Source organism: Marmota flaviventris, chromosome 1 (genome assembly GCF_047511675.1).
Source record: "Marmota flaviventris isolate mMarFla1 chromosome 1, mMarFla1.hap1, whole genome shotgun sequence".
Classification (NCBI taxonomy): domain Eukaryota; kingdom Metazoa; phylum Chordata; class Mammalia; order Rodentia; family Sciuridae; genus Marmota; species Marmota flaviventris.
In genome coordinates, this window is record NC_092498.1 from 1,610,658 (window position 1) to 1,627,890 (window position 17,233).

The 17,233-nt window shown below is 49.4% G+C and overlaps 1 protein-coding gene across 1 annotated transcript in view; it reads right to left on the reverse strand.

Annotated features, from left to right (window-relative positions):
- Nucleotides 1-945: 945 nt before the first annotated feature.
- Ube3c (ubiquitin protein ligase E3C) overlaps nt 946-17,233 on the reverse strand; it is a 93,349-nt gene continuing 77,061 nt past the window's right edge. The window contains exons 20-23 of the mRNA XM_071610638.1: nt 13,834-14,022; nt 13,662-13,728; nt 7,670-7,800; nt 946-2,282 (exon numbers count right to left, since the gene is read on the reverse strand). Of these exons, the coding sequence (XP_071466739.1) occupies nt 2,112-2,282; nt 7,670-7,800; nt 13,662-13,728; nt 13,834-14,022 (558 nt within the window). The 3' untranslated portion in view covers nt 946-2,111. The remainder of the gene's footprint in view (nt 2,283-7,669; nt 7,801-13,661; nt 13,729-13,833; nt 14,023-17,233) is intronic.

Below are 17,233 nucleotides of genomic sequence, written 5' to 3' on the forward strand. Positions count from 1 at the left end.
TCCTGGGAGGTAGGCTCGGCGGCAGGAGAAGCTGAAAGAGCGTCCCTTCCTCTCACGCTGTTTATTTCTTTTTAAGGGACGAGACAGTTCACGTGGAGCCCCCCCATGCTTGTGCAGAGCTCACTGTGGCTTGCATGCTGGCACTGCGTGGCCAAGCAGCACAGCTGAGCAAGGGTAGACTGCAGGTCAGACTGGGCGGCCCTGCAGCTGGGCTGTGCCGCTCTGAGGCACGGCATGGTGTACCCTGACAACGCTGCCTTCACAAGCCCGATGGCAGACGACAGCTCGACAGCTCGCAGAAATGCCTGCAATAGCCAGCTACGAACTCAGCACTGAGCTGAAACCAGAACAGAACAGAACCGAGAAAGCAAATAAAAGGATGAATGAGTCCTCTCTGAAAACTTCTCAACAGCCTGAGGCAAACCAGAGACCGTGGAAGGGCTGGGGTGTGGCTGGTGGAGAGGGCTTTCTTAGCATGGGTGAGGCCCACATATAAATAAGTGAATAAAATAAAGATCCATCCACAACTAAAAAAAAAAAAAAGATCTGGCAAGACAGCATCTGAGACTGGGCGGGCACTGGCCTCTCAACATCCTCCTGGCCCTCGCGGCCCCACGTGGCATCCAGGGCCCACAAGGAGCACCCTGGCCAGCAGCCTGCCTGGGGAGCTGTCACCTCACTGCAGCAGCCCTCCGGGGCAGGGCTCCAACACCATCTTGGGGAGAAAACAGAGTGCAAACCCTCAGCCACTGGAACATGAGTAAGTAAGTGCAGAGGGCCAAGGAGAGACGTGGCCTGCGTACCCGCCAGTCCTCTTCAATCTCAGACACTCCAGGTCTAAAATACCAATAATCAAATACACAAAGATATGAACACTCAGCATAAACAACCTTAAAAAAAAAACCCAAAGACAAATGCTATTTATTTCTTTATCAAGACTACAAATAGCATTTAAACACTTAATTTATTATTCAAATTAAGAAATTATACATTTTGTTTTGATAACGGTCATTGTCTTAAAAGTGTCGTTCTGTTTTCCCATTTAGAAGCGTATTGCTAATTCTGGTCTATTGACTTCAATGGCCGACAGGCCTCCAGCGGAGGGGATGCGGGAGCACAGGGACTGGATCTGCAGCACTCCCCAGCACCAGCTCGGCAGCACCCGGTGCTGCTGAGGAGACAGAGGTCCTGATAAAGTGCCTTCGTGAGACTCCCCCTCCCCACACACGCCAGGAACGGCCCGTCTCCGTGTCAGAGCAGCAGCCGGAAGCACGGGAGTGAGGTACCCCAAGACGCCCTGGGTGCTGGGCACTGCAGCCGGACTGAGGAGGGCGCGTGGTCACGGAGAGACGCAGCCCGCCACTTTGGTTCAAATGACTTTAATAGAAGCTGCAGGGCCTCCACGCCCCCAGCCACCACTCACTGCAGGCCACACGCGTGCGGTGGTGTGTGGACCCTCCTTGGCCTCCCCCGGAAGCTCTCCAGGCAGCACGTGGAGACAGACAGACAGAATGCATGACCACCTCACACCCCACAGCAATACCCAAGCCATCATGATGCAGGTCAGCGCTACACTGAGAACAGCATGCCGGTCCCACCTGGGAGAAGTGGCGAGAGAAGCACAAGTACACTACCACCACCTACCGTCCAACCTCACCACGGGGAGGCAGCAGGAAGTGCCTTTAGTTTTAACAACAGGCTGTAAACAATCAACCACAGGAGAAGCAGTGGCCCCAGAGGGCGGCGCCTTGGCCCCTCAGTCGGTCACAGACCGTGGGGTGCCCCACAGGAGGTGGCAGCCGCGGCTCAGAAGGAGTCTAACAAGGTCAGCAAAGCCAAAGCTTCATCTTTGGTTAATTTCACTGAGTTGCCACTAGTCTAAAAACTGTGCTCTTCTTGGCAAAGTTACTACATCAGCCACCCGGCACAAAACAATTGTTAAGCCATGTCCATCTACATAAGTGACCATGTTGTAATAAAAATCATCTAAAAAATGAGGGAGGGAGGAATGCCAGGAGGAGGGAGGAGCCTGGAGAGCCGGGGTCCAGCCGGAGCACTCTCTGGGCCTGGGGAGGTGCTGGCTGCTCTGGGAGGGTCGGGTCCAGCTCAGCTCAGCTCAGCTCAAAGCCAGCAGCACACTCGATGGCGTAGAGCAGCTTGCTTCGCAGAAGGGTCTCATCGTAAAACTCTGGGAGCTTCAGTAGGTTCATGCAGGTGCTGGCTGTGGGGAGCCGCTCGAGGTCAGAGCCTCCGTTGTGAATGCAAAAGGCCGGGTACAGCTCCTGGAAGACAGCAAGGCACAGGACACCCCTTACCCACACAGTCCTGCAGAAGCACGCATGCGAGCGCACACAAGGACACCCACTGCACAAGGAAGGGCCGAGGAGGACCTGCTCGGCATCAGCCCAGTGCTGTGCCCTGTGCTCGAGGGGCAGGTGCACGCGGGCTTACTGGAGGCCACCTCTCCAGGGAGCAGGGTTCCCGCAGGCTCTGCTGCCGTTGGACCTTTAGAGATGTGCTCAATGTGTGGAAGGTGCAAAGGTCAAGAGCTGACTTAGGGCAGGGTGGGGTGGCCATCAGCTGATGCAAAGGTCAAGTGCTGTCTGTGTCACTGAAGGGCCATGCAGACAGCCATGGACAAGCCTGATCCAAGTGAGAGGAAGAAGGGAAGGAACCCGCTGACACTGGGGAAATTAAACAGAACCCTCTACCTAATCCCTGGTCCAAGCACGGGAATAAAGGTCATCACTGGGAAAAGAGACCAAATAGAAAACCAAAGGAACTCGGGAACAGGGTGCACACCTACGATCCCAGTGGCCTGGGAGGCTGAGGCAGCAGGATTACAAGTGCAAAGCCACCCTCAGCAACTTAGCAAGACCCTATCTCTAAATAAAATAATTATGACTCAGTGGTTAAGCATCCCTGGGCTCAATCTCTGGTAACCAAAACAAAACAAAACTTACAAGTCTACATCCATTTTTTTTTTTTTTGGTAGTGCAGAAATGAAACTCAGGGGCTCAAACATGCTGAGTAAAACACAGCAGCCCCACACCAACTCGCCAGCCTAAGTCGGAGCCGGATAGACTGAATTTGAACACGCTTTCTCTATTCCTGACCAATGGGCAGCAATAAGCAGGATGGTCTCAGACCCTGCCCCGCCCCCCGATGGACCTGCCTTGGAATCTTTGTCACTGCCAAAGGAGAATCCACATTTAGAATGTGCAGGGACCACTACTGTTTTATGAGATACACAAAGAAGCCACCAGTACCCTCACTGATGACAAGGTGAAACAGAGGGGACCCAGAAGATGAGAGGAGATTAAAGAGACACACTGTGCAGACACGGCCTGCTGGCACCGAGCGGCGAGAGGAGCGTGGGCATCTTCTGGATACTGACGGTGCTAAGGAACCTTTATCTTTTAGATGTGGTAAGGCACTCTACAGTTAGGAGAAAGTGTGCCCTCACTCCCAAAAGCCTGTGGTTTCTTACACAGAGGGAAGTCCTGGTGACCCTCCCCAACCAGTTTCTCATTCTTTCTTTTTTTCTTTTTGGTACTGGGGATTGGAGTCAGGGGCACTCGACCACTGAGCCACATCCCCAGCCCTATTTTGTATTTTCTATAGACAGGGTCTCACTGAGTTGCTTAGCACATCGCCACTGCTGAGGCTGGCATTGAACTTGCGATCTCCCTGTCTCTATCTCCCAAGCCTGTAGGATTATAGGTGTGAGCCACCGTGTCCTGCTACTCTCATTCTTTCTTGAGGGTGCATATAAGTAGCATTATTTACTAATGGGTATGGGGGCTGTTTCAACGATTTACAAATAATTATGTGATTAATAATTATGTTCTGAAGTCTACAACTGTCCATGTGTAACTGCGGGCTAAGTACCCACACATCATGCCCGGCTAAGTGCAGACCTACTGTGAGAGATCGAAGGAGAAGTGGTCCCTTGGACATTAATAACCAGTGACTATGTCCTGCTCTTGAGCACAGACAGCGTCAGGTCACAGCCTGGTGTTCCCACCCAACAGAGGGACGCCCGAGCACGGCCTGCCCTGGCCTGCTGGCTGCAGAGGCTGGCGGTCCATCTGGTTTGGCCCCTCACCGCAGGCATGCAGATCAGGTCCGGGAAGCCAAGAGTTACCAGCCCGAGGGGCGCCCCCAATGCCCTTGTGGGAGGGGAGAGGGCAGGCTTCACTTAGTAGCCCAGGACAGGAGGTCAGGACCGAACCCAAGAACCATGACCTGAGGGTATGTGCATGCCACACACACCTCTTGGGAGCTGTACCCCAGCCCAAGGTTACACAGGGTGGAAAAGCCTGCCCACAAGCCGATCACGGGGATACACACAGGTTGTACACATGGCACTCATGACATGAGAGACACTGATCCCCCCCCAACCACTCGAGTAGAGAAGGGAAAGCAGAATTGGAGCAGAGTTCCTATCCTGATGGGATTTCTGGGAGCAGCTGTCCACAGTCCCACATTGCTGCCGGCCAGAGCTTCTTACCCTCTGCCTTGCAGTCCTCTCTACTGTTAATATACCTCCACAGGAAACGCATGTGGGGCCAGGCGTGGTGGGTCAGCCTGGAATCCCAGCAACAAGAGGCTGAGGCAGGAGGGTTCCAAGTTCAAAGCCAGCCCCAGCAACTTAGCAAGGCCCTGTCTCAAAATGAAAAGTAGAAGGTCTGGGGACATGGCTCGGTGGTTACACGCTCCTGGGTTCAATACCCAGTGCCCACCCCTAAAAGTACACAGATCGTGTGCGTGCGCAGACACACACACACACACACACACTACACAGAGCATATAGTATTTGCTAAAAACCACTGTTTCTCTAATTGTAGTTTATATGCTACTTTTAAATTGCTCATGAAAATGTTAGAACAAGAACCAAAGGACAACTAGAAATTACATTTAATTTACCACTCACCATTTTGAATATTCAGGGCAACTACTCTCTCAAGTGCTTGAAGAAACTAAAATAAAATCATCCTGTTTTTGAGGCAGAAAAGGATCTCTGGTGACAGAGGTGGTGAGTGCTGGCAAAGCCTCTGAGTAAGTGGGAAGCTCTCAGTGAATTCTGCAGTGAAATGCCACCCTGTAGGGTTTCCTTCCTAATGCTAATTGAATTTTCTACTTGCAGCCTAAAAGGTAAAAAAATGAAGTTCTTCATTGAAATCCAAGTCGAGGGCACCATTCTGTGTATAATTAAACATAGCACGACGGGAATCTGCATTAATCCAGAGTGAGAAAATCATCCATTTATTATGTGGTCTGATGGTAACTTAGTGCTTTGGTACAGCACTTTAATGATTTTTTTGGTCTGTAACAACCACATTTATTAAACACATTAAACTTTAATTAGCTTTAGCAGATGTTATTCTTCTGCAATAATCTGGAACTGAAACTGAGGGTTTTGTCACTTTTAGCGAGTCCTGCCTCTGCAGCCTACAGGATGACAGCCCCTCCAGCCTGCAGGGTGCTGGCAGCCTCCTAGGGGCATGCCGAGCCACGTCACAGGACAGCTGCACAAACACTTAGCGTGGAGAACTCCAAGTTTTGTGTGCAGCACGTAAGACAAAGTCCAGAACAGGAAGACCATCTCCTAGCACAGCGCAGCGTACCTTCCTGGCCTAGCAACTCAGTCATGCCTGCGAAGGGCCCTGTCAGGGAGACAAGTTTTCACCACCGTTTGTTTGGGATTTTAAAAGGTAATGAACCAAAGCCAGGCACAGGAATGCGTGTCTGTATTCCCAGCGATTTGGAAGGCTGAGGCAGGACAATCAAAACTTAAAGGCCAGCTTCAGCAACTTAGCAAGACCCAGCCTCAAAATAAAAAATAAAAGGGATGATGGAGATGTGATTCGGTGGTCAAGTGCCGCTGGTTTAAATCCCCAGAATTAAAAAAAAAAAGAAAGAAAGAAAGAAAAGAAAAGCAGGGTGTGGTGGTGCACGCCTGTAATTCCAGTGGCTGGGGAGGCCGAGGGAGGAGGATTGGGAGTTCAAAGCCAGCATAAGCAACTTAGTGAAAATTAAATACAAAAGAAAAAAGAAAAAAAAGGGCCGGGGATGTGGCTCAGTGGTGAAGCATTCTGGGTTCAGTACCCAGCACCAAAAAGGAGCTAAGGAACATGCCCTCCCCAATGTCTATGACCCCTGTGCAGGAGATGGTCTGGAGGTCTCTGCGTGCCAAGGCAGGCTGGCATTGTCTTGCACTCTCCCAGGCGGGCTCCCCCATGCCCACTGGTTGGCACTGACTGCTCGACAGGAGAGCATCCCTGGCCCCACTCTCTTTGCAGGGGAACAGGACCCCACCTAGGCTCTTCCTGGAGAGTCGCGACCTCGAGGTTGGCACTGTTTTGAAAGGAAGATCCCAGAAGACCTGTCTCTCAGGGCAAGTGTTACTGGTAAAATCACCTAGTGGCATCGAACTCTCAAGCTGCATTTGGGTGCCGTGGCACACGCCTGTAACTGCCCAATTCTGGAGGCTTGAGCCTAAGTAACACCATCTACTTGGAGACTTTGCCAGCACTCGCCATCCCTGCCATCAGAGATCCTTTCTGTCTCAAAAAGGTAATGCTTTCATTTTAGTTTCTTCAAGTACTTGAGAGAATACTGCCTTGTGTCCTCAGAATAATGCTGAGTGTTGAATTATTAATGTTATTTCTAGTTCTCCTTTGGTCCCTGTCCTAACATAAGATCAACGCCAGCCTGGGCAACGTGGTGAGACCCTGTCACAAAATAAAACAATGCTCGATGCGGCTCAGTAGCTAATGCCCTGGGCTCGATCCTCAGTACCAAAAACAGAAGAGCAGAAAAACACACTTAAGTGGCAAGACTATTTTGGGTGCTGCACATGGCGCCTGCACTCTTTCACCCGCCGATGCCCTGGGGGCAGGCAGGCAGTGCTCCCTGCCACGAGGGCCACTCTCCACCCATGGGAGGAAGAGCCAGCCAGGAGCATCCCCCGGTGCAGTGCCGCTTGCACACTCAGGACCACACACTTTTTGTGGTACAGAGACTGAACCCAGGGCACTTTACCATTGAGCATCATTCCCCACCCTTCTTATTTTTTTCTGAGACAGGGTCTTGCTAAGTTACCCAGGCTGGCCTGGATCTTGCACCCTTCTGCCTCAGCCTCCTGTATTTATTTATTTTTTGGTACCAGGGATTGAACCCAGGGGTGTTTAACCACTGAGACACATCCCCCCTTTTTTATACTTTATTTAGAGACAGAGTCTCACTAAGTCGATTAGGGCCTTACTGCATTGCTGAGGCTGGCCTTGAACTTGTGATCCTCCTGTCTCAGCCTCATCAATTCAGTGAGGCACTCTGCCACCATATCCAGCTCCTGCAAGCAATTTCAATTGCTAAAAATAATAATCCAAGTTATATGAGATCTACATTAATACCCAGAGGTAGAGCTAGGCAACACGAGGTGCACGGCTGCGAGGGTCAGGACGTTTTCTTCCAGTCATGCCAAGAACTGCCCCAGACCCCGAAGATGCACGAGGCTCCTGCTTGTCCACACAGCTACTCCAGCTGGAGCAGGGTCATCCCTGGGCCACTCCAGCACAACGTGCGCTGCCATGGCAGCAGGCTGGTGCTGGGCGCATTCCAGGCCGGGGAACTCGGCGCAGAGCAATGCATGCAGGTTGCGTACCTTGAACCCCAGGAGAGGGGGTCGGGAACAGCTCGTCACAAACTTGAGCAGCTTGCGCTTCTCTTCATCAGTGAAACCTTCTACGACTCTCCAGAAGATTTTAATGACAGGGTGATCGGCAGAATAGCCTCCTACAATAAAACGGACAGACATCTGATTGAAAGTAAAACACACAGGGCTGGGGCGGGGCTCAGTGGCAGAGCACTTGCCTACCCTGTGAGAGGCACTGCCCACATGACTGAGTCTGCTCAACCCTTGACACCACATGAAAACAAATACATAACACATGCAAAAGCAGGGTGCTCTTTCTTGCTCTCCATGGCACTGGGCTGAACCCAGGGCCCCGTGCTTGTTGGGCACATGCTCTGCCACAGAGCCACACCCCAGCCTTTTTTACTGTTTCTGTGGAGACATGTCTCACTGAAGCGCCCAGGCTGGCCTGGGACTTGGGATCCTCCTGCCTCATCCCCGGGAGGGGCTAGGAATAGAGGGTGTGCTGCTGCGTCTGGCCAGCAGGGTCCGTGGGATGCTCTGAAGGCCTGAGGTCAGCAATCAGAGGGAACTGCAGGTTCCACCAGGCCTGTCTTGAAAGCTAATCCTAAAAAAAAATCTGCCCCTAACCCCAGAGACGGTGGGCAAAGCATGAGGGACCAAGTGTCAGAGGGCCGAGGCAGACAAGAACAGAACAGGGAACAGGCAGGTGGTTGGTCACTGGTGGCACGAGGCTCTGCTTTCTAGGAACTCTGCTGGTCAGAAACCAACACCCTGCTGAGCAAACCAGAACGTGCAGGGCTTCACATGTGGTCAGCGCACCCAAACACGGTGGACCCTGGGTACTGGCCATGCCTAACAACCAACCTCACATGTGAGCAGGAGACTATTGTAAATGTTGGGTCTGCTACTTACAACTTTTAATCTCCTTAAGTGCTTCCTAAAACTAAGATAATTGCTCTAGTTGTTCCCTTATTGTTAATACACTACAGAAATAACATCAATAAGACATCTTAAGTGCATCAATTGGCACCAAATGAATATGGTAATTCTTTAACCCTACTTACTGGAACAGCCAAGATCACTCAAGGTGGAAGGTTTCAGTGAGAGCGGGTCATTCAAACCACCCAAGACAAATTCTTGGCAAAGAAAGGTCAGATGGATTTCACTTTCTTAAGCTTATGACCCGAGAGTGAGGACAATGTGATCCTGGTGCTATTTGCCTTCTCATAAAATCTGAGCTCAAATTTAGAACAAACAGGTTAACTACAGAACACACACACACACACACACACGTGATATTGAACATATTTAGAATTTTACAACTGTGCAGCAAAATCCGGCTTTGAATATTTCTATGTCCTCAAAAAGATTCTAATCCAAAGACAACCATGAACCTACTGTATGGGTAAACATACTTTTAGGTGTTTCATATACAAACAGCATTCAGCAGAACACAGGGAGCTGGGTAGAATTTGTTGTTGTTGTTATGGTGGTAAAATACATAAAATTCACCATTTAAACTACCCCACCCAACCCCACACTGAGGATTGAACCCAGAGCCCTTTACAACCCCTTTTGTTGATTTATGAGACAGGGTCTGTCTGAGGCTGGTCTTGAACTTGGGATCTTCCTCCCCAGCCTCCCCAATCACTGGGATTACAGGAATACATGACTCCGTCTGTATATCTTGATGGTTTCTTTTGAAACACAAAATATTTTAACTCAGGGGAAGAAGGAGGTATCGATTTCCTTTTCTGGATCACATGTTGGTGTCACAACTACAATCCGACTGCTCTAAAGCCATGAAGCCCCTGCCGCATGCTCTTCACAGATTCTGGAGCCCTAGCGCTTACCTATCCTGAGTTCACCTTTGGGTGTATGTGACATAAAGTTCTAAGTGCAGTCATTCTCAGATGGGTACCGTCCCAGTACCTGCCGAATCGTCCTGGGTCCTCCTGAAACACCAGCTGACCACAGCTGCAAGGACTTGTTTCTGATTCCAAACTGGGTTCCGCTGAAGGCGCGTCTGTGCCTGGGCCAAGACCACGCTGCCAGACCACAGTGGCTTGGTACTGAGTTCTGAATCAGGACTAGGTCTTTCAATCTTCTTCTACCAAATTACTTTGGCTAACCTTGATCCTTTTTAATTTTTAAAAATATTTTTTAATATATATATTTTTTAGTTGTAGATGAACACAATACCTTTGTTTATTTTTATGAGGTGCCGGGGATCAAACCCAGTGCCTCACACATGCTATGCGAGCGCTCTACCACTGAGCCCAACTCCAGCCCCTTGATCTTTTTTAAATTCTTTTTTGGTCCCAGGGATGAACTCAGGGGCAGTTTACCACTGAGCCACATCCACAGCCCTATTTGGTATTTTATTTAGAGACAGCGTCTCACTGAGTTGCTAAGCGCCTCACCACTGCCAAGGCTGTTTTTTAAGTCAGGATCCTACTGTCTCAGCCTCCTGAGTTGCTGGGGTTACAGGCATATGCCACTATGCCTGGCTGGATCCTTTTTTAAAAACACACACATATATTAGTTGTAGATGGACACAATATCTTTATTTTATTTACTTACTTATTTTTACGTGGCACTGAGGATCAAACCCAGTACTTCACACATGCTAGCAAGCACTCTATTCCTGAGCTACAACCCCAGGCCTAATTTTTTTTTTTTTTGGGGGGGGATATAGGGATTGAACTCGGGGACAGTCGACCACTGAGCCACATCCCCAACACATTTTGTATTTTACTTAGAAACAGGGTCTGAGTTGCTTAGCATCCTTTTGTTGCTGAGGCTGGCTTTGAACTTGTGATCTTCCCGCCTCAGCCTCCCTACCCACTGTACCTGGCCCCAGGCCAAATCTTGATCCTTTATGTTCAAAATAAATTTTAAAATCAGCTTTATTATTTCTACAAAAAAATCTGCTAGGATTTTGACAGAGACCAGACTAGATTTATAGATCCATTTGAAGGGAATTACCATTTTAACGATATGGAATGAGTCTTCCAATCCATGTACTTAATCTCCTTTAATTTCTCTTAACAATGTTTGCAGTCTTCAGTGTACAAGTCTATATTTACCTTGCTAAGTTTATTTGGGTTTTATCCTTTCTAATGCTACGATGAGTGGAGTTATCTGATTCCATTCTTGGACTGTATACAGAAATACAACCGCTGTCTATGTATCAACCTGAACAATCCTGCTGAGTTTTCAGGGCTTTTTTTGTCACTTTACCCATGACAAGTTTTACTTCTTTCTCTGGTTTTCAAACTGACGTCTTTCTTCCCACGTTTTCTTCGGTTTCCTACTGCCTGCCTGCCTTGTTGCACCAGCTAGAGACCCAGAGCCACGCTGCAGGAATGGTGGCAGGCCACCCTGTCTGGTGTGCCTGGCACTCAGGGTGCTGCCAGGGGCATGCAGGGTCTGGGGCAGGCTCAGGGGCTCCCTCCCAGCCCGGCCGCCTGGGCATTTTGTCTTGAGTTCAGAAGCCTCCGGTGCTGGCTTTCCCCCTACCGGGAGGCTCCTGTGGGCTCTGTCCTTGCACTGCCCTGTGCGGGGCTGCACCAATGCACCTGCGGGTGTCTGGGTAAACACCCCTGGCTTAGTCCCTTCAACTCGCCACAGCTTCAGTTCCCATTCCCCAACCTTGCTGCAGTGCTGGGGACTGAACCCAGTGCTCCACCTGAGCCACACCCCCAGCCCTTCTTCCCTTTTCACTTTTAGACAGGATCTTGCTAAGTTGACCAGGCTGGCCTTGGACTCATGACCCTCCTGTCCCAGCCCCCAGAGTTGCTGGGATTGCAGGTGTGTGCCAACGTGCCTGGCTCCTGGATTCAGTTTTCTGATGTTCTGCTCAAGATTTCTACTTATATGTTCATAAGGGATATTAATCTATACTTTTATTTGTGTGTATTTTTTGGTCTGCTCTGATATTAGACTAATGAAGACCACTGAGCAGGGGATCTTTTGATCTCCTTTACCTGGGCTGAAAGTCCTGCCCAGGGTATGTGTTATGGCTTAAAAATTATTTGAAAAGGAATGTACACTCATTTCAAGATGTTAAAAAAAAAAAGAACAACACATTGAAAATGTGGGATGACACAAACTGTTTCAGAATCTGCTGCGTCTTCCACTCCAAGTGTTTTCTAAGAGCCACATAAAGTACTCAGCGTGTCAGGGCCCATGACAATAGGGATGGGTGGCTCACAGTGCCCGCCCCTTTCACACTCCCATTGAGCCTGGTGTCCAGGTGAGGAAGGGCTGCAAGGGCAGAGGGTGTGCTCGGCCTGGTCAGGGGCTGGCGCGAGCCAGACCCACTTGCAGTTCACCTCCCGGGATGCGCACACCCTGTGGAGAGCAATCCTCCACCTCGCGCCTAACTTCTACAGAGACAAATGACGACAGGCAGGGACACACTCACTGTGCTCTGAGGTCAAATACACCAAATCAACTACACCAACAGGGACAGCGCAGAAACACGTTTTTACTACTGATGTTACACAAACACACAAAATCCCAGAATATCTGCTATAAACACAAGCTCACACAGTACTAGAGTAATGAAGTACAATGGAAGACCACACCAACACCACAGTGGTTGTGTAAAATCCTGCATTAAGGGCGACCTTTTTCTTTTTCTTTCAACTATTGCTGAGTATACACAGGGCTTAAACAAAAGAAAGCAAAGCAAAACCCAGGAACTTGTAACACTCAGGATGTCGGAGGACATTCCACGGGCCTAGGGCCATGTGCCTTCTTGGGGAAGTAGAGGTTTAAGGCTTTTTGCCCATTTGTATAAGTGGGATTTTGCCCACTCAATGAACTTACAGAATATTAAAAATATACTCTAGGTCCAAATTCCTTTTCAGATATATGTATTCTGAACATTTTTGACTTATTTGTGCCTTTTCATTTTCTTAAAAAGGAGAAAGGTATACATTTAATTTAATCAGAAAGTAAATAGTGTTGTGGGAGGATTGTGAAGTGAAATCAAATTCCATGCATGTACGATTTTGTCAGGACAAACTCAATTACTGTGTATGCTCTAACAAAACCTGGAGGGTGAGTACTTGAGTCGTGGCTCAGTGGTAGAGTGCTTGCCCGGCACGCACAAGGACCTGGGTTCAATCCCCAGCACCATAGGGGGAAAAAGTTTTTTTTTTTTTTTTTTTTTTTTCCTTTTTTTTTTTTTTTTTAATTTTTTTATTGTGGGTTGTTCAAAACATTACAAATTTCTTGACATATCATATTCCACACTTTGATTCAAGTGGGTTATGAACTCCCACCTTTACCCCATACCCAGATTGCAGAATCACATCAGTTACACATCCATTGATTTACAAATTGCCATACTAGGAAAAAGTCTCTTTATTAAGGCTAATTCTCAGTCATCATTATCAGTGTGCTTGTGTGCACGGGGGTGAGCCTATTTGTTTCTTGGTGCTGCACCTCTCAGCCACAGCCCCAGCCTCTAGCTCTCAAGTGGAGACAGGTGTTGCCCAGCTGGGACGTCCCAGGTGTGCCCCCGTGTGCCAGACCCAGCACTGCTTTTAACAGCAAAAGACGGGAAGCACGTCTGGGGTGGGGCTCAGGGGGAGCTTGCCTCCCACACGGGGACCCTGGGTTCCCCCTTCCATCCCCAGCAACACCCCCCTAAAAAAAAAAAAACAGCAAATGCTCACAAATGGAAACTTACGGAGGGAGGATAAGAAGAGGCAAAGAAGCCCAGGGACAAGGGCTTTCGCCAGGCACTGTGTCCAGCACTCTGTAGTCTTGTCTTTCTTTCTGGTGCTGGGGATCGAGCCCAGGGGTGCTTTAATAGTCAGCCCCAGCCCCAGCCCCAGCCCTTTCTGAGACAGGCAGGGTCCTGCAAGTTGCACAGGTTGGTCTTGATCTTGAGATCCTCCTGCCCCAGTCTCCTGAGGAGCAGGGATTACAGGCAGGTACCTGACTAGCACTCCAGTGTTTGAGCAATGCAAATTAAACGTACCTGAATAGTTCGTAAAGGATTTTAGGTCCTCCAGACTTATGGGAACTTGTGCACCAGAAATTAATACCTGGGGGGAAAAAAAAGTCTGAATAGTAGCACATGAGGTAGATTTTAAGGAAGCCTTTTTATTCCTCGAGACGACTACGTCCCTGAGCATCAGCAGTCAGGGTACCTGAATTTCCTGCTGGTCGAACATTCGGAGCCACTCCAGGCTGACGACGTTAGCCAGGCCCTGTCGGAAAGCCAGGCAGTGTGGGCGGATCTGCTTGTTCAGCCTGTAGTCTGCCACCAGGTGGATGTACGCGATGCGGTTGGCACTGGTGACGGGGATATCCTTCCCACCAAGCTTGAGTTCAACCACCTGGGAGTAAAATACAGCACCATCAGGACCCTGCAAGCATGTGACAGGGCAAAACGAGGCTCCCTGCGGGTTTTCGAGAGCCACCATTCTGCCTTTTGCAAGCACTAAGGCAGCCCGCAGCAGCGTACCCCAGGTCTTCGTTTTAAGTCAGTGGTCACAGTGGGCAAGGACACGAGCCCAGGGGTCACCCCGGTAAAGGGTCCACGCGGGAGGAGACACCCTAAGTAACTAAGGCTGTGGGAAGCAGCCACTCGCGTCCGTAGCACTGCTGGGCTTCTCCTGTGAGGAGCCGGGCTCAGGACCCCGCTCCAGGGCCTGCAGCAGCGCTGGTGACACAGCACTGTGGTGAGGACGCACAGCCAAGGGACACGGCTGCCCCTCACTGTGCCCTTAAACCTCTCCCCAGGACGAAACCGTGCAGCCTGCTTTGTGCACCTGGAGTGTTGTGAGGGTGTAGCCGTCTGGCAGAACCCCACAGACCACCCAAACACAGCAGTGCCATCTACACAAGAGCTCGCTTTTATTTTATCTTGCAATGCTTGGCTCAACCCAGGGTCTCACTCATGCTGGACAATGCTCTACAACTGAGCCACACCCCCAGCCTAAGAGTTGACTTTTAAAGTTCCTTGAAGGGGCTGGTTCAGTGATGGAATGACATATTGACAAGGGCGCTACTCTGGTGGACACCAAGAATGGCCCACAGTGGGCTCTGTAGCCTGTTTTGTTTTTTTTGGGTACTAGGTATTGAACCCAGGTACACTTAACCACTGAGTCACATCCCAGCCAAGCCCTTTTTATTTTGTATTTTGAGACAGGATCTTGCCAAGTCCTTAGGGCCTTGCTAAATTGCTGAGGTTGGTCTCCACCTTGCAATCCTCCTGCCTCCGGCTCCTGAGTCCCTGGGATTATAGGTCAGTGGTGCCGTGCGGGGCTTGCTAGCCTTCTCTCAGACGGCCCGTCATCAACACCCCCAATGGCTTTCTTCTCACAGCCTTTAGACCTTGTACACGTTTCACATTCCCAGAGAGACAAGATGGGGCCGTCCTCTAGGCGATGGCTCTTATACCTGATCTCTTACCGCATCACAGAAAAGCCATTTCAATCACCCTACATTTGCATAGTCTGCTCATTCTTAATTTTATAAAGATTATGTGCCTTTAAACCTCAGAGTTGAATTTGTTGAATTTCAACTCTTTGGCTCCGTCTTTCTTCTGATGAACTTGCAATTGTAGGAATAATGGGTCTGACAGTGAGCTTTCAAACCATGGCCTCTGGGTGAGCAAAGACTGCCCCTTACCGTAAGTCCTTCACTTACACTCCAACAGTCCACCTGTTGGCCAAGTCTCACCAAACTAGCCATCACATTTACATGCATTAAACTTTAAACTGATAAAGGCAGGTAATAAGTGATGACGTGGCTGTGTGATCTGGAAGACAAAGGACCAGTGAAGTTCTCAGCTAAAGGAACATATGACCCTGCCTCATCACACAAAACTGCTATTTCTAACAACTTTAAAATGCCTGCATTACTTTTAAACCAAAATCCTCTCTCAGGCTAAATCTAAATAACTGTGTGTGTCTGTGTGTGTGTGTTTGTGTACACACACACATTTTTGAGGGGGGTACTGGGGACTGAATTCAGGGGGCACCTGGCCACTGAGCCACATCCCGAGCCCTATTTTGTATTTTATCTAGAGACAGGGTCTCACTGAGTTGCTTAGCACCTCGCTGTTGCTCAGGCTGGCTTTGAACTCACGATCTCCTGTCTCAGCCTCCTGAGCTGATGGGATTATAGGCTTGTGCCACTACGCCTGGCACAACTATGTGTATTTTAAAAGTCACATCAAACGCCTACTGAAATTCAGGGTGGGAGGGCACACTTAAAGCGGCTCCCCCAGCAGGCACTGCACCTCTGGGCTGGTGATGGCTGGCTGGGACCTGCTGCTGCACTGCTCACTGACCCTCTAGCACCATCTTTCTGAGTGAGGAGGTGGCCTGCCCAAGGCCACGGGGCTCAAGTGCGGCCTCCCACGTGGCAGATGACCCTCACGGCCCTGCTCCAGGAGGATGTGCATATACATCAGCAGTCTAAAGTTCCATGTACATTATTAAAGGGCACAGACAAAACCATATTGATTATAGCTAAGAAAACAAATCTGGCAGCAGCAGCAGCATTGCTGTGAGAGGGAAGAATGAACAATGAACAATGACCTGCCAGCAGGATGAAGGATCTGTGCATTAAAGATCTTTAAATCACAGTGTTATAAACGTAACCCTAAAGAGAGGACTACCTATGTATATCTACCTCTACAAAAAAGCCAAAAGATTCTCTCCAAACTAGGTGGCTTTACCACTGACTTTCTCAGTTCTTCTAATGAGCATCTTTAGTGCAATTCTTCTCCTTTTTTTTTTGAGAGGGGTGCTGGGGATTGAAACCAGGAGCTTTCAACTACTGAGCCATATCCCCAGCCCTTTTTTGTATTTTATTTAAAGACAGGGTCTCACCGAGTTATTTAGGGCCTTGATGTGTTGCTGAGGTTGGCTTTGGGATTATAAGTGTGTGCCAGGGTGCCCAGTTGCAATTACTCTAACACATTGCCATCTATAACTCCTAAACTTAGTAGGCAATCTTGTGCTTGTAGCAGACTCCAGCACTGCCTGCAGGGACCTGATGGAGGCCCAGGTGGGTGGCACAGCTCTGCAGGGCTCAGGAGCCTTCACTCGCTCTCACAAGTTACCCAGGAGGCACAGAGCACATCGCCCTGAACTCTGAAAACAAACCTCACCTGCCAACTAACTTTGGAATTTTGCGCTATTGAGACTTTGGCTGTACACTACGAAGAAGACACCAAAACTAAAGCAGCTACATAAGTTGCAACAAAATTAAAACATGGTCCTGCGTCTCTTGTCCCCCCCCCACACTTATTGTGGTACCAGGGATTGAACCTGGGGTGCTCAACCACTGAGCCACATCCCCAGCCCTCCTTTTTATATTTTATTTAGAGACAGGGTCTCACTGAGTTGCTTAGCACCTTGTTAAGTTGCTAAGGCTGGCTTGGAACTTTTAATCCTCCTGCCTCAGCTCCCAAATAGCTGGGATTACAGGTGAGCACCACTGCCTTCAGCTAAAACTCTTATTTTTCTGTGGTGCTGAGGATCGAACCCAGTGCCTCATGTATGCCAGGTGAGCACTCTACCACTGAGCCACAAC